The sequence below is a fragment of the Micropterus salmoides genome, unplaced genomic scaffold (genome assembly GCF_014851395.1).
Source record: "Micropterus salmoides isolate LMB-PRFRI ecotype aquatic unplaced genomic scaffold, ASM1485139v1 Ms_hic_scaffold_15, whole genome shotgun sequence".
NCBI classification, from domain to species: Eukaryota; Metazoa; Chordata; class Actinopteri; order Centrarchiformes; family Centrarchidae; genus Micropterus; species Micropterus salmoides.
In genome coordinates, this window is record NW_024040596.1 from 19,194,750 (window position 1) to 19,218,266 (window position 23,517).

The 23,517-nt window shown below is 40.0% G+C and overlaps 1 protein-coding gene across 6 annotated transcripts in view; it reads left to right on the forward strand.

Moving 5' to 3' along the window:
* The first annotated feature begins 11,239 nt into the window (after positions 1 to 11,239).
* Positions 11,240 to 23,517, forward strand: part of LOC119904301 (probable phospholipid-transporting ATPase IH) — a 40,498-nt gene continuing 28,220 nt past the window's right edge. For 2 of the 6 annotated variants that reach the window (XM_038720867.1, XM_038720866.1), the window contains exons 1-3: positions 11,240 to 13,295; positions 22,535 to 22,657; positions 22,909 to 22,998. In XM_038720867.1, coding sequence (XP_038576795.1) covers positions 13,257 to 13,295; positions 22,535 to 22,657; positions 22,909 to 22,998 — 252 coding nt within the window. In that variant the 5' untranslated portion in view covers positions 11,240 to 13,256. The remainder of the gene's footprint in view (positions 13,296 to 22,534; positions 22,658 to 22,908; positions 22,999 to 23,517) is intronic. The other 4 variants (XM_038720863.1, XM_038720865.1, XM_038720864.1 and 1 more) reach the window with 2 other exon arrangements.

The window sequence follows — 23,517 nt, forward strand, 5'->3', positions numbered from 1 at the left end:
GGGGGGGGGGGAGGACGGAGAGAAGATTGAAAATCAAAACGAGGAAGACTTTATTAACAGAGCAGGTGACCCCTGGTTATTTATTCATGACATTACTAAAGAGGACTTTGGTACAGAGTTCCCTGCCAAGTTCTCAACAACATAATGGGCCTGTTTGCTGTTTTGCTCCTCGTAGGTTGCTAAGCATCACAAACTACCTCTCTCTTTCTGTGCCTCACATGCTCACATGCAAACACATACAATCACTTGACACCTTCCTCCGTAGACTAACCTGTCCAGGTATTCCAGTAATCCAGGCCAAGCCTTGTCAGGTGGAAGAAAGTCTATCCTAGGGCGGAGACAGGGGAATGGGGGGTGGGAAGAGGTGGAGGGAGTTGCAGTAAGTCTAGCTGGTGGTGGGGTGGAGGAGGGAGGGAGAGGACCAGAGACAGGGGCCAGGTAAAGGGGATCATATTCAGGCTCCTGGGGACAGGAGGCTTGGCGTGGCACCGCACTGCCCACCCAACATCAACACTCTCAGGTTCCCTGGCTCAGATGGGCCAGATAATCACCCTCTCTCCACAGGGACCATCTGGAGGCAAGGGGGGGTGGGGGTGAAGGCCATATTTTATTTCCATAAAACATAAATTCACTCATCTGCTGGCGGGTTAAAAAGGCAACACTCCCCCCCCCCCCCCCCCCCCCCCCCCCCCCCCCCCACCCCCACCCCACCCCCTCTACCTGACAGCTGATTCACACAAAACATTCTCACATGAGCGCAACACATAACGCGTGGTCCGGAGAAAACATCACATCCACGTGTTCATGCTCGCAGCAGTGTTCCCTCTCGTCTCTGAGTGTCTCCAGTTTGATTGACGCTCCTATCCTTGTAGAGATCAGAGGACAGCCACTGTGATTATTATCTCACCGTGGTAACCGAGACACCCCTAATCCCATAATAATCCTTCACAGTCAGCCAGCGCAGTAGTGTTCTGACCTCCTGCAGGAAAATAAAAGTGCACACACAGACACTTTTTTAAACACATTTTTAAAGAATACAAATACTACGGTACACAAACTCTGTCTGATAATGTTTTGTTTTGTGTCCATTTTACTCTATAGCTGCCAACAGACGTTGCAGCACCTCACAAGTACTTTTTTCTCATACTTCTCTGACAAATGCAAACCACTCATTATGATTACTGTGAAAAACACCACCTCCAAACTTTGGCCAATTCTGAAATAGACACTTGCCTTGCTGCCTCTCATTTTTAATGAACATCTGCTGTATTAGCTTTAAGGTTTGAAAACATGTCAGAGATACTGTTGCACAGTTTTGAACATAAACACCACACACCTGGTAAAGTCTGTACATTCTCGCAGGATGAAAGAAGAAGCTTCTAACGTTAACAAACACTTAATTTCTGGCTCGAAAGAAGAGCATCTAACGTCAAACTGATATTATGAAACTTCCTGTTGAATTGAACTTGGAGAAATCTCATAAATACGACAATAGTAAAAGGACAAAAGACAAAAACACAGAAGTAAGTAGGGTAAATACTGCGAAATCCTTCTTCCAAAAAGAAGTATTTCCCATTAGCAGATATAAACCTTCGTTAAACAGTGCTCTAAAAGCTTCTAAGAAACTGAAGTTGTTTATATGATGTTAAGAGCTTTTTGTGTGTTGATTTGTATGTAACATCATCAGTCAAATTGACGCCATCAATTGGCACATCTGATATTTATTAGCTGCTGTTTCCTGACACCTCTACACATGGCCTCAACATGGGACAAACCCTGTGAATTACTTTTTACATTACTATGTAAACTATTACTGTTGGCTGAATAAATCTGACTATTTCTTGTATCTGAAACAAGAACAAGAGCCTCTCCTCTTGTATATGTTTTATACAATATAGAGTTGATTCAGTTGTTTGTCGCGGTGTGACAATGCATTTGTTAAAGGGGTGAGGAGGCCCGCTGTGGCTGAATATGTATGGGCTCCTCATTTTTGTGCTTACCACTGCTGAGGTTATATGCATAGAAACCATTCAGGATATGTGTGACAGAGATTTGGTTACATGTGATGCAAATGATAAGATGTGAATCTATTAGGAAACTAAAATGAAAGAATATGTAGGAAGAACCTGTAATTTGTTTGCGATGATTTTTGTATTTTAAAAAAGTGGAATATTAGAATGAAACTAGAAAATTTAAAAGTTGCTTGAAATCCACTGAGAACCTCTTTGCATTAGCTGGTGTCAGATAATGTCCCCATGAGTTACTGTGGCCCTCACTCAGATCAAATGGTCAGTGACAATGTCTCCTGAAACAAATATTTCAGAGTTAGACTTCAGCCAGTTGGGGGTCACTCCAGTTCAAACAAAGAGGTCAGAAGTTCAGGTAAATCTGACCAATGCCAAAAGGAATCTTTCAGACAACCATAAAAGTTTTGTTTTATTTAAATTCATGGAGGTTATATATCTTATATTTCCAGCTGCAGCTACAGCAATGTATTTAGAATAAAGAAATGAACACCGTGGTAATTGGCACTGGTGTAATATAATGCAATTATACACAGCAGAACCACTTCTTTTTCACTGCACATTGAATACATTTACTACTCATATGCATCAGAACCACTGATGCATTTAGGTAATAGGTAAATATTCATATTCTCCTGAAGAGGTGCATTTATGAGAAATTTAAAAACACCATGTTAATTCCATTTAAATTTTTACTAACTCTGGATTCTGGTTTGGTATTTTTTTAACTTTGCCAGCAGGCACATAACTGCATGTAAATCTGTGTTCATTAAACTATAAAGGCGAGTGGGAAACTCATGGTGGTCCATACTAACAAAGGAACAGACGGGTCAAACCATCTACGAGCATAGTGTTCTCACTTTTCTCTTGCTATTCTATTCTTCTTTTAATTACATGTTCTGCCCTCTGACCTGTATTTATTTATCCCTCTGTGTATTCACAGTGCACATGCATGCTCTGTGAGGCCGTTTGAGTCTGCCACTGTTAAGTAACTACAGCCTTTCTGAAGAAGTGGAGTGATGGCTGGTTCGCTCCCATGAAGCCCTGACTGCAACGAGATGTGCTCAGCGGGGGGTCTGGGAGTCAATGGATGTCACTGTTTAACAAGCTGTTTCAGCACTGTTCTATAGACAAGAAAAACTGCAGAGTGGAGACAGGACAAAGACAGACCCTGCAAGTATGTGTGTGGATATGAAAATAACACATGACTATGGTTTGCAAGTTTAAGGGGCACACACCTTATGCACACACTCGGGGGGTCCAAATGGTGACACTCTTGATATACAATTCTTAAGAATTTTATATACTTGCTGTTCTTTTATTCCTGACACTGGTGGCATTTCTAGGTGGATTAATTACCATAAAGTTTTCTAGTATTGTAAAATTCTCTGTGAGTACATGATAAACAGAGGAAACTTTCACAATGGTGGCTTCATAATCTAGACAGACTAGGCTAGATTAGATTGATATACTTTATTACACATCACAAACACAAAGTAACACACAGCATTAAAAGCTGATTAATGTATAAGAATGTTTTTCAGTGTTCATAAATAAGTAGGGTGAGCACTCACAAATCTTCCTCTTGTATTTTACTTCTTACTGAATAAAAAAAGAGTCACTTACACAAAAAAATAGTCTGATTCTTCCCTACTTTGCACGTGTTCCTGAGTTTTCTGGTATCAGTGATTCTACTGACCCCAGCTCTGCACCTCATTAATCAATCAGAGCCGTTACAATTTCTCAACACACATTATTCACAGAAAAAGTCTTGTATGTTCTAAAATGTTGCCATCCACGTCTTCAGAGTTGGATTTTCTGGAATTTTGAATTTGGTGATGCACCTTAACATTTGGCAGAAATGATCTGTTGACTAAGGTGGTTTCAGTTTCTCAGTATTTTTTTATTTATTTGCCTATGATGATGTTATTACATATGTTAAATTGTCACTAAATTTTCAAATAACATTTTGCCTAATCCTGTTAATGGGATATGACTTTTTTAATTGAAGCTTTCTAATCTATCAGAAGCACCTTCACAAATATACACATAACAGAGTAAAACATTAGAGCCGACCTATGTAAAGTCCATAATTTCAAGTACTCATTTGCTATTTTGACCTGAAGGGCTGCAGTAACTGAAAAAAAAAATTCATTCACGTGTTGGGCTAAAAATGTTGTTACAAACGTTTGCAACTAATTGATGAAATAATAATGAGCTCAGTTTTACAAATACCCAAAAAGTACAAAAAGACTATTATTAACTTATTTTACATAACATGGACAGTTGTGTATTCTCTTTTCATCTTCATACTATGAAACATTTACTAAAGACATCTGCAGAGATGTAATTTAGCCCAAAACAGTTTTCACTGTTGTTCGCCGGACCTGAATTGACAACTTTTAATAATGTTCCCTCCATGAGTGAATAGAATAGGTGTCTAATGTATTCAGCAGTTCCTTTTTTATCACATTTTCTTTAAAATACTGAAATATCATCACAATTGGCTCCAACTTGACAACATGTAGGTTGATATTTGATATTTTATTTAGATCCTTTTCAGTCAAATCACAAACCAAGAAAAATACTACAAACATAACCAGGTTTTCACAGCAGTCTTAGAAAACAAGTTATCAAATTACAAGTTATCCCATTATCTCATAGTTTCATGTTACACATGGACCCATCGTAATGTCTATGGACTGTCTTGACAAAACACTTTTCAGAACATAATTCAAATAAGAGTCTGTGGGCAACCACTATCCCTCCCACTGTATTCCATGAATAGGTAAAAGCTGGATACAGAAAGCAGTAATCATGTATACAAAGGTAAATTTAATTTACACCCACACATACATACACATTTTAGTGCAATAGTATAATACATAAGCGTTAAAAACAGTATTAAAAACTCAGATCTCAGTAGGTGAGAAATGGATTCCATATATCTAAAAACTGGTTGATTTTCCAGCTAAATCATACATTATTTGTTCTGTATGCAGCATATTACTAAGTTTAGGTTTAAACTTAATGTCTTAGCTATACCTTTCAATACTGAATTATTACAATCTTTATACAATAGAGGGGAGAGCGGGGTGATTTGAGCCTGTGGGGAAGTTGAGCCACCCTTTGTTTCTCGGCAACCAAGAGTGATCCATTTTACTCACTCTGTGATGACGCCCATGGAATAAGTGATAAGCACATTTAAGATCAAAAAACTGTTTTTTGCCACTCAAAGTGATTTTTTTATGTTCAAGGAGTCCTGATTCTTGTATCTGAACAATTACAGACAGGTTTGAGAAAGTCTTATGCATGTGTTAGTGCTTTAGGAAGTTACAATATGAGGCTATACTGTTAGCATGACATTACCCTTAAACTGCTGGATGACACAAGTTTGCTAAAATGGCAGGGACAGGTAATTTGAGCCAAAAGACCTAGGGGAAGTTGTCATTTTACATTGCATTCTTATGCATCACCAAAATGATGTGACATTATGCATTTTACACGAAAAACCATTATGACATGCTTCTATAAATGGAAGACAGACAGGCTTCAACTCCTTTTGTGGATATGGACAAAGCAGTGGGAGAGGTACAAAAATGGGAAGTCCATTCATCAGGTGGCATGGGACATGACGATAAACAGGATGACTTTAAAGCGATACATTGATATGAAACAACTAGGAGACATTGCTGCGATGTTTCACTATTTAAGTGCAATTGAATGTTGGGACCTGGCATTTGAGTTTGCACAATGAAATTACATTGATGTCCCCGACCCCCATGTGTCTCAACCTATCCTCTCCCTTGGCTCAACTTACCCCTCATATGGGGCAAGTTGAACCAAGAGTCCACTTTTTTTTGGAAAGCCATATTTTGAAAACAGTTTATTTTAGATACAAATTGATTATTCCCAGGGATGCACCACATCCTGAAATATATGTACATATTTTAGTCACATCAAAATGTGTCAGAATGTGCCAACTGCTTCACTCAACCGGAAGAGTATGAGCCATTATTTTGGTACACATTATAAGAAAAACATATTTTCAGAATGACCAGACCTGGCCTGAAATCCATAAATCATTTGTTCTTCTGCTGTTCTAAGCTGAACAAATACACTCCCCTTGACATATGATGTACATGTGCCTTTTCTTTATTCCAACACATAGCATCAGATGCTCAGTAACACTTTGAGTTTCTCCCCTCGCCTCTCTTTCTGTGACTCAGGTACACACACAAACCTACAGAGACGTACTTTGGGAAAAGAGTACACAAGCTCACTAACACCACAGGATGCCACATTTTTATAGCTGGTCTCAGTGGTGTAACTACAGTACACATCCATCTCTTCGGCATTAGCGTGATAGATGTATTTTTCATGCTGCCATTAGGACTGAAGCAGTGTGCTGTGCAAGGCTTGTGCATGCTAATGTGCCCTCTCACACCTGCAGTTTCCAATTACCCCTGAGGAATGGAGCCAAGACACGGTTTGCAGCCACCAGCAATAATATGAGTAATGGCAAAATTGCACAAGTCCTTTGTAGAAAATTGAAAAAAAAAGAGAAATCATTCAAGAAGGGGTTGGAGAGGGCATGGAACAAGAGGCAAGAAAGGGAAAGAGAGGTGAAGTCAGGGAGAGAAAGAGGAAATGCGGGGAAGATAGCGATGCAGGGGTTCCACTGTTTTTGCCTTTTTGCCACCACACTCCTACTATTAATTTCCCCTCTTTGAACAACATCTACAGCAGTCTAGCTCACAGGCTATCAACTTTGGGGTTTAATGCTTTCCTCAGATCAGAATTCAGGGCAGTCTGGGATAAACAGAAAGATGTGAGATGAAATAGAAATGCCCAGAGGCATCCACTTAGCTGCATCCATCTTTCTTTTCTGAAATCATCTTGCCTCCTCGATCATCTGTGCTGTGGTTCGCAACTGATTTTGTTTTCTCTTTCTTGTGCTCTCTCAGCTACAGGCAAACTGAGCCAACTGCGTTTTTCCTTTCTTCTACTCTCTCTGCCCCATGCAGACAGAGCCAACTATGCTGATTAGATATTTGTTATGACCACGTGAGTGAGAGAGAGAGAGAGAAAGAGAGAGAAAGACAGATGATACTTGATAGGCCTATTTTCTGGGTATTGCGCTGCTGATAGTGTGTGTGTGTGTCAGTCAGACAGGGGGGTATTAGGGGTCCTCGTGGCTGCAGGCCTCGATAACAGGGGGGCGGAAAATCAATCACCTCCTTTGACAGCCATGTGAGTTGTCCCGCCCTTTTATTTCCCCTCTCCTCCCTCCTGTTTCTCTCTGTTTCTTGTCAACCACTGTCTGTCACTTAGAGGATGATCAACATGCATGCAGGAAACCATAAGCACACACATGCCATAGCCCATAAAGACACACACACACGCATATACACACGTATATAGGCAGGCACGAGGCACCTGGTGAAAGCCCTGCAGGATTAGTGAGTTGGATGAGTTGGTTACAGTGAGGAACACATGTTCAGGTCACTGTCTCTCTGACTGCACTATGTTATTGCTCCAAACCCTGTTCTTCTTATTATACTCCCCTCTTTGCTTTGCTTTTCTCTCCTTTTCTATCCACAATCCCCCTCTCCTTCTCTCCCTCTCTGCGTGTGTGTGTGTGTGTGTGTGTGTGTGTGTGTGTGTATGTGCACAGTCTGAATATGTTTAAGGGGTGAGGAGGGGGGCATCAAATCTGTAGAGAGGACTTGGCAGTTGCTCTTCTCCCTCTCGCTTCATTGCTTCGGTCCTCCCCAAATCCTATTTCACGGTGCCAAGCATCCGCTCCCTGGGATCTCCACAGCTCCCATCTCCAGACGCAGGTTTAAGCCCCTCTCTTGGCACCCGGACTGGGCATGGAGAGAGAAGGCATGTGACGCACATCAGCACCGCCAGAGACACAAACACACCTATTATCTTTGCTCAGAGAGGGACCGGCGTCCTGCGGTGTGTGCAGTACTTACTCACACAATCTTATTCTCACAAACTGTTTTAGGCCCATTCAGTAACCTGAGACATGAGTCGAAGGGTCACACGTACACCTGTGCGCTGGTTCACTCCCATGCACATTCACTCACTCATCAAGTGAATCACTCAAGCAATCACTCGCACACCAAACACACTCAAAAACTCATTCAGTCAAGTAACAACAAATTAGTCTGTTGAAGCTTCATGAATTAATAAACAGTAGACAAACACTATAGGCCTAATTGTCACCTTCTGTAAATTTGTCCTCCCATGATAAAGTCATGCTTTAACGGTACTCCAATTACAACTATTCAGAGCAATTAATTAGCAGCCAAATTACCTGCATCTACACCGACAGAACCAGGGAGTGGATATGAGAGTGTTGCATTTATGAGGCAACCAATGTGTTTTTGTGTAACAGCCACTAGATGGCACCAAATATCTGAATTTACTTCTCTTTTGCACGTGAACGTCAACTCTTCCAAATTTTCAAATTTCCCAAATGATGCACTCCTACCTTTCAGTAATTTGGGACAAACCTTTCAGCTCATTTCCAAAGCTCATAACGCAAATCAGCTGAGGCAGTCCTAACTCCATTTCAGTTAACAACTGGATTCAGAATTGCATGGATATCTTCACCATGAAAGTAACTTCAGATAAACTAAGTAGGGCCAGTAAGATTCTGCTAAGATGCAGCAAGACTTTGCAAGACTTGATTACAAGGGGATCCAATAATTTAGACTTTCTAAGAGTAAAGAACATGGTTGGTGTGTGACAAAACTTGATGATAATATTCAGTGGGTTATATAAAAATATTCCTACCACTTTTTGTACCAAACAATTCATGTATGTCCAATTTACACTGATATTAAACAAGCTTATTTCCAATGTATTGATATAAATGAATATTTTTGAAAATCAGGTACCACAAACAGAAGATGCTGTTTTTCTAAACATTTCTAAACTCTAATAATTGTTGTCAACTCTTGTATTAGTGGTAGGCTTTTATATTTGATGAGTGCTAAATAAATATCTTGGTTATATTATATCTATAGTTCTAATGCCTCGCATACTGTTTATTTTCCACAGTCTGGGAGTTGATACAGGGATGATTCACATCTATAGCACAATATGATCCACTGTTTGTGCTGACAGTAGTACAGAGTCAGCTGCTTGCATTGCAACAAGAGCTGCAATGATCCAACTATACATGAAGAAATTACACTAAAAACCTGAAAAACATCACTGGAAAGTAGTTTTAGGTTTCAGCTAATAGACATCATGTCAGCATTTAGACACTGGTAGATTGAACCAATATCTTAAAAAGTTTAACCTTTAAAAAATACATTACAACAGTTAATGATCTTTGAACAAGTTATTGATTATTTTTCAGTCAACTAGCTCTCTAGCTTTCAACTAGGCCTATCTTTGAGTCAGCACGTGTGTTTGACTGAAATACCTTTAAATCGTTATTTCACTTTAATCACACTAATTTCACTGTTCACATAAAGTATATCAATATGTATATTGCATATAATAGACTGTAGGAAAGTGGAAAGATGTGTTGTTTTGCCACTATTGACGGCCCAACCGCCGCCATGTATGTATTCAAGTTCCCAGTATAAACAGTGTACACAGCGGACTTATTTGTTTACCAGTGCAAGCATTGGCTATTCTTCCTGTGGTCCACCACACATACAGTCATACACATTTATACACACAATAGCCACATAAACACAACAAACAAAAGAGCTCATCTCATTCAACAGACATTAGGCCAAACAAAAAATTATAAATCACTCATAATTCCTCAAGAATTCATAGAAAACTTGTAAGAAATAACTGATACATGGAACTTTCATTATGCCCCAACATAATCCAACCAGCACTCCTATGTTGGAATAATATGACCTGTCCCTACCTTCTCTGTATGTTACATAGGTTGCGGTCATTTGATTAAAAGGATATACACAATGTGAGCCCCACATAAACTAAGATAATAAAGGTTTCATAACTAGAGTTTGATTCAGGGTCTGTCGACAAGACAAGATATAGCTAATAATGCAGAGCCCACCTTTGTTGATTTTACTTTTGTGGTAAAGCTGCACTTAATCACCTATCACCTATCAAACTGACATTTTGATAGGGCTCCTGGGAACATATCCATGTCTAAAAATGGGTAGATGTTTTTACTTTACTGCACAAACAATGTGCATCAAAACCTGACACATGACAAATATTAACCATTATAGTAAGATGTAAACATGCCTCGTTTTGTCATAATCCACCATTATCTGCAGTCGTGAGCATGCCCGTGTCTGTAGAGAATGTAAGCAGCTAAATCTATTTATAAAATAATTTGACATTTCTTCATTACTAGCATAACACTCATTATCATGTCTTATTAATGTAGTCTGTGTCCAGATATGCAGATTCTGCCCACACAGGAGGGATGGCAACATGAGGAAAGTAACCCACTGCCCCATAGAATGAAGAATGACCTGGTTCCTCCACTCAGATGGAACAGTAATAGTCAGTCAGCCATGTGATAATCATAGCAACAGCAGTGGAAACCTACGCTTCAAACTGAGCAGCAATTTCCGCGCAATTCATTTGGAAATCAAGGCCAGCTGCTCTCGGAAGGTGGAAAATTCAGATACAATCGGCTGTTCTGATCAGTACATGGTCAGATTATTTTTTTAAATTTAGATTCAGACAATGAGAAATAGTTACAGACAGGATGGTTTATTTCCAGAATGGAGAAGTCATTGCTGTGAGTTCATCATCCAGTCTCTTCAGCGTGAAAAGTGAAAAAGTTAATTTAACAGCCAGGGAATTAGGACACATTTATTAGAGTCAGCTTTTCTGGTAGTCTTATTATAGTGCACATTATGGTGGCACTGCACAAGCTATCCTAAGTTTTTGATCACTATTTTGCTTTTTGTAGGCGTGACGAATAAATAAAAAGGGAATAAGCGACACTTCTACCTCCACAACATGACAATGACATAAGACACAACATGCTTTAATTGTCACCGTCCATAACCATAGAGCATGTTGTAATCTTCCCACTGAGGCAGACTCATCATTAGACATTAAGTGCCCTGGGGTCTTGAGGGAGGTAAACAGCAGCATCAAGCATTAGTACAGGTCAGAGCTGAAAGTGCTGGATCCCTATACATTATTAATAGAGTCTGTGCTAATTGAAAGTCATAACTCCGCAAATGAAAACGTCTGGGGCAGACATCACGCCCGGCCGCCCTCCAGCCAGAGGATCCCCCTAGATGGAGACGATGCTAATTTTAGATATTCTCTTTGATCATGAATGCAGTTGGGTTCTGTCTGGTTTTTGTAAGGTACACTGTGTGACAACAAGCCAAACAATGGCAGGATTGCTGTTTTGTAGCTGCAGTAAACATGAGCTCTGTTCAGTGTTTGCTTAATTTTTTTGTTTATTCTTTCTGTTCACCTATTATTTTGTTTATTTGTTTGCTTTGTTGGTAATATGATGTAACAAGTTACATGGAATCTCTCTTTACATTAAAGACCTCAGTCTTAGACTTTATTGTGTTGTCTTTAACATTTTGTCGTTGTCTGTGATTTCCTATTTCTCATAGTTTCAAATAAAGTGTGGCAACATAACAGGTACCACTTTCTAATAACTATTTATGGGTTGTATCAAATGAATTCATTAGTAAATCATTAAATAAGCATTTATAGATACATTAAAAGGATTTAATAAGAACAACTTTTGGGTTGTCAGGCTATGAAAAGTCCTTTTTACTGGTTTGTCCGTGTGAGGACTCATTAGAAATAGAATAGAAAGTATTACCAAGGAACATTACAACACAATAAGGTTACCAAAAGCTCACTGCTGAGCACAGATTCATGTCTTGTAGGATTATTACTATTATTGTGTGCGCATATGTAGTCAGAGTGTGTTGTGGAAACAGGCGGCTGGCATTTAGGGTATATACTGTTACGTATATTATAATAAATATATAATTCTAATATAGGCTAATAGCTATGTAAAAAGTGAGACCAGCAAGACAGGGCAGAGTAACTTAGTACATTCACTCAAGTAATTACTTTTATACTTACTTACTTGTATTTTAATTGAATGCTACTTTATACTCCACTACATTTAAAAGAGAAATAATCTTAGTAGGCTTGTTACTTTGTTTAAAACCTATCATCACCATATAAAATTGCATTGTTGCATTGTCATACAGTAAATTCAATCACCAGCAACATATAAAATAGCCAGAATCAGCTTCACCTCAGCCAGCCACATGCTGCTTACATGTTCATGCACCGGTAATAACAATCCTACAAAGTTACTAAGGCCTTTTCATAGTGGGTACTTTAACTTTACTGCAAGTAAATTTAGCTGATAATACCTTGTCTACTTTTACTGACTAGTAACTACATTTTTATTGTAGGTATTTTACTTAATAGTAGTTAAAACAGTGTCAAATACTCTATTACGTAAAACACGTAATAGAGTATTTTACACTGTGGTGTTGCTACTTATAAATGATCTGAATATTGGGTAGGTATTTAAAATGTCTCCCACGTTCCTCCTAACATTGGCAAACCATAGTCACGGTGAGGCTCCGTTTTGGGTGTTGTTGTGGCTTCTGCAGTTTTGGACATGATTATGAGTTTTGATTAATCTCGGTTTTCTATACTCGTGAGGGGCTTCTACATGTGGAGTGGTGTTTTTTTTTCAGACGGTGCAGTAAAGAAAGGCGAGAAAATCTCACCGCGCATGTGCAGCGTAGTCATCTGACAGGGGTGAGCGCTGTGGACGGTTCGCGTTCACCGCTACAACGAGGGCCACCGCTGTTCACACAGAGCGCGGCACAGACAACCTCCATGAGGGACCGTCTCCTGCAAGAATAAAACACTTCAACAAACGAGGAGTAACCAGGAAGACTTCGCAGGTTTGGAAGTTCGCATGCGGTGAAATTTCCTCTCAAATGTAGCCAGCAGTGTGAGTGTTGGTGCTTGTAATCGCTCGGTCGCTGCCATGGCTCTTCCCAGGGATGCCATGAAAATCAGAACAGCCGACTGAGAGACCGCTGCTCCTCGCTATCACAGACACGGCGGCGGCGGCGGCGGTGGTGGTGGAGAGCGATGGATGCTGGTGAAAAGATCCACATTAGGTAGCGTTCACGAAGACCCGAGGAGAGCTGAACGTCTCTGTTGCACAGTCAAGTCGCCGCCGGAGCTGTCTAAAGGATGGATTTCAACCTGCTCCGGAATATCATCAGCAGATACGTAAGCCCCCACCCCCCCTCCTTATCTGTCAGCACTTGCACAACTGTAGAGCTACAGCTGTGCAAGTGCAACACTGTATAATGCATAATGTTACACACGTCATTTGTGGCTGTGTTTTTACATTTACCATACTGTATGTGTTGGAGAGTAAACTGCCTTCAGCTTGGACGCTCAGGATGACAAACACGTTGCTCATCTGCAATGATAAACATTTCAGTCGAGCTGTTTTGGCAGGGCACTGACTGTGGGGCTTTACAATGTTTTTTGTGGAGCTGAATGGGGAATGTGCCAGTGGCTACAGATGCAGTGATGGCTGGTGAATGTGTAGAATAGAAATGAACTTGGCTGGCCCAGTTACGTTGCTTTAGTGAGTTACAGCGTGCATGCACACTAAACTATCTTGTGGCTTCCAGTTGCTCTGGTCTGCAGAGGAAATAAATCCCAGTCAGGGCTCACAGACTGGAGAGGCCTTGCGAGGACTCACTCTGCAGTCTGCAGACTTAAACTCACTTCCTTCCAGACTGGTGGACTGATAAGGAGGTGGAGGTTAAACTAGAAGTTGTCATTCTCAGTAGAACAATACTTTAAGAGAGAGTCCAGCAGGGCAGCATCATTATCTGTAATCAGTTCACAAAATAACAAAGTAGATGATCAGCTGTAACCATATTACTAGTTGGTCTGGTCTGAACAGGCCAGTGCCATCAGCAGTCTTTGCTTATCAGCCAGAACAGGAAGCAGTTGGTTGGTGGTGGGTGGCTGAATTAGAGAAAAGTTTCTAATAGGAAGCGACTCTGACAGGTCCAGGCATGTTCATCAGACCGGGCACCTCTGGAATGTCTTCACATCTGCGATATAAAGTCATGCGACCCTTTCACCTGACCTTTAAACTGGCTCAGGTGCTGTGAAGATAACAATCAGTGTGAGCGAATGTGTGCATGTGCATTCAAGCTTTTGTGTGCACATTTATGTGTTCGGATGAGTGAGGAGTGTGAGTGTACGTGCGTGTGCAGCAAGCGGGTGACAGTGTGTAGGGAGCTTGACTGATGCTCTGTAGGGCTAATATCAGGGGAAATCAGAGCCACATGTGAGGAGCGGGGGTGGGGGAGTGAAGGGGTCATCGAACACGCCCCTCATCTCTCACCCTGTCCCCCTTTGCATCCTCACTCTGCAGCATATTGAAGTAGGCATGTAATTAATCATTAATTTAATTATCCAGATCTTGACTTAGAATTTGGAGGCATGGTTGATGTATATCTGGTGCTCTATTACTCGTGTATCGCCCTCTCTTAACCCTGCCATATCCCGAACAGCTGCTCCCTTAATGAGGCTACAAAGAAGAACAAACATTACATCATGCAAGGTGATTAAGATGGTGCTAAGCAAGTCGAGCCTTTTCTCCGGCCAGGGAGTGAAGTAAACTCCCATCAAGGTCACTGCCCAAATGTCGACAGCCTCCCCTACTTTAATAAGTTTGCTATTAAAAAAATGCTGAATTAGTGAAGCTTCTCCAGTCATGAAATGATGTACTTCTGATTTAGTCCACTTTACTCCACTCTGCAAATTTATGAGCCTTTCACTTTATATCTTGTTCCCTTAATATCATCCTGTCATAGACGTGTGACTAGTTCTTCATGTACTTCTGTGTGCGGGAAATTGGTGTTTTTCAGTTATGTCGTACAGGACAGGCCAGCCCTGCTTTCCTTGTTTTTGGTTTGGTTTATTGATGACATTGTAATATCTTTTTAAAATACAAAATATTAGACTTTGTAGGGGGATACAATGATAAATTCTTGGACTTATTTCCATTGTTGTCTGTGGTGTTTACACAGTCCAACACATTTTATGAGAAGACTGAGACAGGCATTAAGTGTTTCACAAAAATGCAAACTTAAAACACATAAAAATGAATCTTAACAACAATTGCCACATCTTTTAAGGAAGCAGACAAGTTAAAAAGTATTGTGAAACTGTTGCATGACATGGTTCAAGACGCTTTGCTGGGACCTCTGTTCAAACAAACACTGTGAATTGAGTGTAAACCGGGCTGCCCGAAACTGTTTTTCAGATCTATCCAATACAGCACTTTTCTAATTTAATTTTCTGAAGGCACAGCCTTCTGTCCCGCTCAAAAGCCTGTTTTCTGACTCAAGAAAATTGTTGGTGAATTGAACCTATACAGCACAGTAAATAGTTGTTTCAAAAAAAAAAAAGAGTGGGCTCAATCTGTTTCACTATATTTACTTTTTCTTCTTTTTTGTTGGTATAAAAGAAGGGCTCAGCCTACATGCAATAAGATATACAGTATAATAGGAGTGTGTGTGCATGCATGCGTGCGTGCGTGCATGTTCTGGTATATCAGCAGACCCTGGGTCAGGACATTACAGGAAGAGATTGTATTGTTAATGAGATTTATCTGTAAAATTACCTCCTGTGGTCCTGTTACCTCCTGGTAATAATAATAGCGATGGCGTGATCCCTCAGACATGGAGCAAAGCATGAGAACTGCATGAGGTCATGATCTGGATAAGAAGTGCTGGTATGTGTGACTGGAGGTCATATTTAAACAAACACGATACATTATAGGGGTTAAATATGTTCTCTTTTTTGTAAAGCTTGCCTTTTCACTTCCACATAACAGACTCTTGTGATAACATCCTTTTGATTATTATCAGCCCGCTGCTTTTCCCTGTCCTCAGCTTGATTTACCCTTGCATCCCCTCTATCCTCACCTTCCTTTACATCTTATCTATGAATGTATGACTGTTATTCTTGTGCAGACCTCTGACAAGCTCAGCAGATAAAAGAGGAAGGCCTCCCTTTGATCAAAAGGGTGCCAGCAGGTCCCCAAGTGCTGAAGGGCTTTAGAAAGGGTTCTAGCCACTTTACAGCTCTCTGAGTCTTCTGGCGAGTGTTGAAAGGCAGACACAACCTGCTGGATTACTGTTTGCCACAAGAGCTCAGTTAAGGGCAGTCTATTCCTGTCCGCCGCCCCCCTGGAGATGGGGTCCTGGCGGAGAGACAGAGGCTGTAGGTGACAAAAACACACAAGATTTGTGTTTGGGCAAAGCTTTGGAAACAGCGATGCATCTGCGAGATGGCTCAAAAATAATTTCATCTAATTTCCAGGAGACAGAGGTTTCATAATAAGACACAGTTTCAAGCCCATATTAGGATGTTGTCGGTGTTAAATGTAGAGAAAATGAGAGTGTTTTTTTGTTTTGTTTTGTTTTTTTAGGCCTCAGATTATGGTGGCGAGAGAAAAGGAGCGGAGGGAGATAGGGGAGAGGAGAAGTAGCACAGCTGGATTAAAGACTTATGTAACAGTTGGATCACAGCAAGTCAAGTGGGAGAGGAAGCTAGGGCACCAACAGAATACAAATTTCAAGTAATCTTCTCACAATTATTCTTTGACTTTGTTGCAGGTATAGTTATTTGCGTCATCAGTGTCAGCAGTTGAGATAGTTTATGCAGGGCAGGCTGCCGGTCCCTATTGCTAACCAAAATAATCATACATCTGCCTAGCAATTTCCCCCAAATATTATTGTCTTGTGAGTTATTACAGCGAATGGCTCTTCCTTTCCCTGTGAGCTGCGTTCCGTCTCCTTATTTCATTCGGTTTTTTTCCTCACTGCGGCATTTGATGATTACTCTTTCATTCTGCTTTGTTCCAAAAAAGGGATTATCCACAGAGAAAACAGTCTTAAGAAGTCCAAGTTGAACCGAATAAATGCACGAAGAAGATCTTGAGGATATTGTCTGAAGTACACTTCCAGATTTTTCCATTAAGCTTTATAATCTCTTGTCAAATCCAGTTTCACAGCATTAAATTAATGAAAAAATCCTACACGTTTGATCTTCAGTTTACACATAATGAAGCCTCTGTGTGGTACTGTTTCTTTGCACTATGAACTTGTAGACATAGCGTAGCTGTCTTTTGCTACATACTGTGTTGCTATGGTGAATAATGGCAAATGAGTAGCAGTGGAGTGCACGTTAAACAGATAGCCTCTTTCCTTTTAACCTGATCAAGGTGTCCAGGCTCCTTTTATCTCTGCTCAGTGCTAGAACAAACTTCACAGCTTCTGTTAATAAGAATATTAAAAGCATGTAATATTCTTATCCTAAATTACCCAGAGAAGATTTTTTTGGCAGATTTGCAACTTTCTCTCATTTGAATGTATTGTACAAGAAACACTGTTAGATCTGGTTATCTTTGTAAATTCATTATGTTCTTATTAACTAATAGGCTAGTAGCAAACTAGTGATTTATTAAATTGAATTGCACCAGTTAAACATATGAAATGTCTCAGCTAGGAAAGACTTCGGTAATGTGTAAATGGAAAGCGATTTATTTTGTAAACTGGAAGTCACTGTAGCGTCACAAGCAGTAACATACAGTAACTGCAAAAATAACAGTTTTAAGGGGAGCTAGCAATATATGTTAAATTTGGCTGCCAATTCTTTGTAAATGTAGGTTTTACTTTGTTTTAGTTGTATATTCATACATGGAGAAATGTGTTTTTATGTATGTTTAGAATGAGTGGGAAATACCCGATTATGCTAACTTATCCAATGCTGTATAGCTAATCATTTAGCCTTACATTAGCATGTTGTTTTGTTATGTGAGGTCTGTAGGTATTTGGCTGTGGTGGACTTCCTTGCTGCCTCCTCATGGTTTTCGTTAGCCTGCGGCACCCCAAGGTATTTGTAGCTGTCCTGAACATCTGCAATGTGGCCTCTTTTTGAAACAATGCGACCACACTTGTCCAGTCCGAAACGACATTCCATGTCGTTGCTGTAGATCCTGGTAATGTGGATCAGTGAGTCGATGTCTCGTTCATTCCTGGCATACAGCTTGATGTCATCCCTGTAGAGGAGGTGACTGATGGTTGTTCCACTTCGGAACCGGTATCCGTAGCCTCTGCAGAACAGCAGCGGTTATAGTGCATCGCCTTGGTATATGTCGCACTTGATGGTGACTTGTGCATCTGGCTTTGAGTTGGCTTCCAGACTTGTTTTCCACAGCCCCATTGAGTTCTTGATGAAAGCTATTAGTGTCCTGTTGATCTTGTACATTTCCAAGCATTCCAGTATCCATGTATGTGGCATTGAGTCGTAGGCTTTCTTGTAGTCAATCCAGGCGGTGCACAGATTGGTCTGCAGTCTCGAGTGATGATATATACTATATACTGATATATATATATCAACACAGGGGTTTGGGGTGCAGCAACCCGGTCAAGATGGTGCGTTGCCTAAAAAGTTTGGGAACCGCTGATATAGTATATTAGCTAACGTTAGCTTTGTCAGCTAGCTACACAATAGTTACACCTGGCAGTCTGTTCACAATTAATTTCCACTTAAGAACTAGTTTGTGTGGCGCAACCTATTAGGGCTGCAACTAACAATTCTTTTCGTAGTTGATTAATCTGTCAATTATTTTCCTGATTAATCGATTAGTTGTTTGGTATATAAAATGTCAGAAAATGCCCCAAAGTGTTGATCAGTGTTTCCCAGAGCTCAAGGTGACGTCCTCAAATTTCTTGCTTTGTCCACAACCCAAAAATATTCAGTTTACTGTCATTGTTCCTTTTACAAATTACGCAAACCAATTCATCATTGCAACTCTACACCCCATTCTACTTAGTAAACACTTTTTTCACAATTATTGCATATTTTCCGATAACATTGACTGATACTAATATGGGCTAAAATCTACCACATCCTGCATATGGGTGTTGTGCAATCATGTTTTATGTGTTTCTACATCATCTGTCCAGTTAACATGAGCAGTTCATTAAGGAAGAGCTCAGTCAGAGGAATTTGATCTGTGAGTTAATGAGGGAGACCTGCTCAACATGCTGTGTGCTTCTGCAGTATAGCATGGCAGGACAGTGAAGGAAAGATGATTTAATCAGGCCAGTTAATGGTGTATACCTTTTATTACACCTCTGTGGTAGAGAGGAGCTATACCACAGGGACAGCACAGATAGATCATGGTATTGCTGGGGTCAGGGGTTGCTTTTCTATAATGAAAAAGATATACACCCGTAGTCCTGTAAAGTGCTAAAAGTCTAAAAGGGCAGAACTAGAAAGGCTATCTTGGCGTTTTAAAGTAACAATTTAAACCTTAAAAGTTGCGGACCTGCTTCTGTTCTCTAATACTGAATGCAGAGTTTAAACACTTCAAATTGGTCCAAGAGAGAGCACTGTTATACAGTTAGATAACATGAAAGGAGAAGTTACAGTGGTGGGATGTTTGTTCCTATCAAATCCATCTTGTCATTGTTGATGATTGATGGTGATGTAAGACCAGCCTCTCTGCTAGGAGGCTGTTTCAGTGTTGTTAATAAAGACAAAGTCTCCATGTCCTGCAGCCAACCAGCCAGCCACTTTACTTTGTCTGATGGAGCTGTAGAGTGAAGAGAGAACAGTGGGCACGGGGTTGATACGGATCAGTGAGGATTAATGATCAGATAACCACAAACCACAATGCAATCTCTATGTGTCTTTCTCCATCCGTCTCCCGCAGTCCGACTGTCAAGAGTATGACACTGCCAGGAGATGGAGGGTACAAAGGGAGAAAAGAGTACAGATAGAAATATGAAGAGACAAACGATGGAATCATGGAACTGGATTTAGAAGGAAAATGTTTGAATAGAAGTACAAGTGGAACGTTGTGGATGTGATGTGTAGATAGGGGTGGGTGATGTGTTTGAAATAATTATCATGATATTAATAAGGCCCGCAACCCTGTACGCAGGATAAGCGGTTGACGATGGATGGATATTAATAAGGACCAGTTCTGAAATTTTAGTCAGTTTATCAATTAGTGCATTGACAGAAAATGTATCTGCAACTATTTATTACTTATTTATCTGACAAAAAATTCCAATAATGCTGCTTTTCTCTTTTTTCATCATTGTAAATTGAAAATCTTTTGTTTTGGACAGTTGGATGGACAAAACAAGCCTTTTAAAGGACCTGGACACTATGAAGTTGTTATGCGCATTTTTGGACCTTTTATAGATGTCATACATATCTACATACATATAGATGTATGTAGATGGAAATCACTATATAAGGAATGTCGGAAAAATCACATGATGTAAAATAATCAAAATAAATTTCAAGACAATGAATTGTGTTCCACTTTAATACATTACATGTGACTATACTCGTTGCATGCATAAAACAAACGTCAGTGAGGTAGTCTAGTTGTTGATCGCACATTGCTATGAATTATTCATTTGAATGTGATAACAGACACTGGTGTAATACAATATGATCATAACCTTATGACATAATTCAACTTAAAGTTGATAAACATATTCAATTATAACTTAATTGTTTGTCCAGATAGGGTTTTCCTTGTGTGTGTTTTTTTTCCTTAACTGTAAACATTATGTTTGATTTGTAATTATCTGGTGATCTAATTAATAAGCATGACCAGTTAATATTTTTTGGACTTTTTTTGGACATCCAGATGTCACTGTTTGTTGTAGCTACTCTCTAGTTCAATTATATAGGATTCAGTCAGACACATTCAGTGAGTATTAATAGGGTTATTTTAGATGGCTAGCATGATGATAGCCAGAATTATTGCAGGTATGTTTGAGAAAGAGAACCCAGGGAGTTACTTTTGACTTTCTATTGACAGTTTTGATTTGAGACCAGCGACCACAGCAATTTATATCCCTGCCAAACGTTTGTGTGTTTTTCTGACAAAAACTGCTACATTATCTGGTCAACATGTCAGCGACCACAGCTTCTGTTTGCTTGAACTTGGCGTCAGCCCCAACCTCTCTTCCTGTTTGTCAGTCCCTTTCTCCATGCTGCCTTTTCTTTACTGTGTCATTGCGTTGTCATTTCATTCTTTTGTCCCCCTCACTCTCCTGACCCTGCTGCTTGCTCCCCTTCAGTGTGCTACTCTTTTTCTACCTCACTTTCCATCTCATGTCATCTCAGGTCATGTTGCCCCCCCCCCCCAATGTTTTGGAGGGGTCTCAAGTGCTGACACCGTTAGCGCCATGTCTATTTCTATCCCACTGCCAAGTGCCTGTTGATCACTGTGGATAAGTTTAGATCTGTGACTCTGAGCCTTTTTCTACTGCAATTTGCTATTTTGACACATATTTTGTTATTGCAGTTACATTAGCCTTCATTTGATCTTTACATTGAAAGATTTGGCCATTGGCAACGATGAGCTACATATCTGCCAAAATGTCGAGGACATTTTAAGCTGTGAGGCGTTGCTTCCATTGAAGTGCTTGTTCCAGAACTTTTCTGCTAATGGTCAACACTTCTGCTTTGAGCTGTGTCAGGTAGGTAGCTTTGCCAAAGGCTACGATCACAATGCCCACTCAGGCCAAAGCATTAGGAACCATGTAGGAAACCAGATGGAAACAAACAGCTGAATGCTGTGGTCTCGTGACTCTTGTTTTCTCTTTGAGAGCTCTCTTCCCACAATAGTGTTTAATGAAGGACACATTGGAAAAATATGTGCTGTGCCTAACTCCCAGAATGCAATCTGTTTGTCCCTGGGGAGCTGCTTAGATGTAATATAAATAAGAGATGAACTTAGATGGAGGTTTGCATACACACCATCTAGTGTCTAAAAAGTGTTGCTTTGGGTCCGTGTGCAAGAAAAGAAAAGGTGGAGACCACGGAGAGGTGAAAAGATAAATGACAAATCCACACTTGTGTGACTCAGAGCTGATCCCACCTATACACATCAACAAACATACACTCATTCTTCAGTCCGCCTGGTCTCGGCTATGAGGTTGTGACTGATGTCGTGTAACAGTCTTGTGTAATATTCTGTTTGTGTTTAATCCAGGACAGTTAGGCAAGCTTCTTTTTAAAAATAATTTTTATTTATAATTTATTTGAACTTTATTTCATTTATGGGGAATTCTTATCAAACTGCTTGATCAGCTAATCAATTCATTCATTGAATTAATTAATTATTTCAGCATTAGTGTTGTTAGTGCTGGGAGCAAAACAATAAATTATACATCCAGCAAAAATTTGAATTCTATTAATAATCATCAAATAATGAATTCTAAACAATGTATGTATTTGTAAAGAGATTTTGGTGTTAATGTAAGGTGTTAGTGAGGGTGGATGACAAAAAACAAACCCGTTACAAAGGCTGAACAGTGTGATTGATTTAAACCCACTTTTTTCTCTTTTCTTTCTACCTGTATTGCTATTTATATCTACTTATCCGTGTCCGTCAGTGTGTGGGGGAGGAGATCTGGGTGGACAGTCGGACGGTGTACATCGGGCATAAAGAACCCCCTCCAGGAGCTGAGGCCTACATCCCTCAGCGTTACCCCGACAACCGCATCGTCTCTTCCAAGGTGAGAGAGCCACAGCCCATGAGTCAGTGCCGTAACATTGTTTTCATCGTGCTGTTCTTTTGTTTCACGTTTAGACAACCATGTAATCTCGTGGCCGTGTTTTTAAGGATGACACGTTTCACTTTATTTGTGTTCGGCAAAGCTGTGCATCACCATTTCTCTTGCCAGAAGGACATAGATGATGATTGCCATTGTTTCCCCTTCTGTTTTTGTGTGTGTGATAATAATTCTGCTGTCACTCTGTCCCACAGTATACCTTCTGGAACTTCGTTCCCAAGAATTTGTTTGAGCAGTTCAGAAGAATCGCTAACTTCTACTTCTTGGTCATATTTCTAGTCCAGGTGAGATTTTCATGAAAACAGTAAGCAGTGGTAATTTTTTTCACCTTCTTTGTTTAATCTGAAAATACAACACTGAAACTCTAAGGAAATACTCAAACAAATAAAAACAAAGACATCCTAAGTCTCTCAAGCAGCTGCTGGTATCAAACTAACAAACATTGGGTCCATTTTGTGCTTTATTTTTTAAATTCTTACACTGTCTTAGTTTTAATTAAAGGGTAATGGCTTTGCATCAAGATATTCTCAGGGCAGCTGGAGAAGTGTGACAGCTGAACACTGCCCAGATTTACTTTACTAAATAGAAAACCTGGTGAAAATGTTTTAACACAGGAGATTATTTGGAGTCGTCTTGACTTTACTTTGAACATTAACGTCTGCACCAAAATTCACCCTATAGTTGTTGATAGATTTTAGAAGTCCGTATATGTAATTGATTTAACTTTTCTAATAGTTTCTCATGGTATTTGAATGCATAAACCTTTTTTGGTTGCTTCCAGTGATTTCATATGAGCAACACAT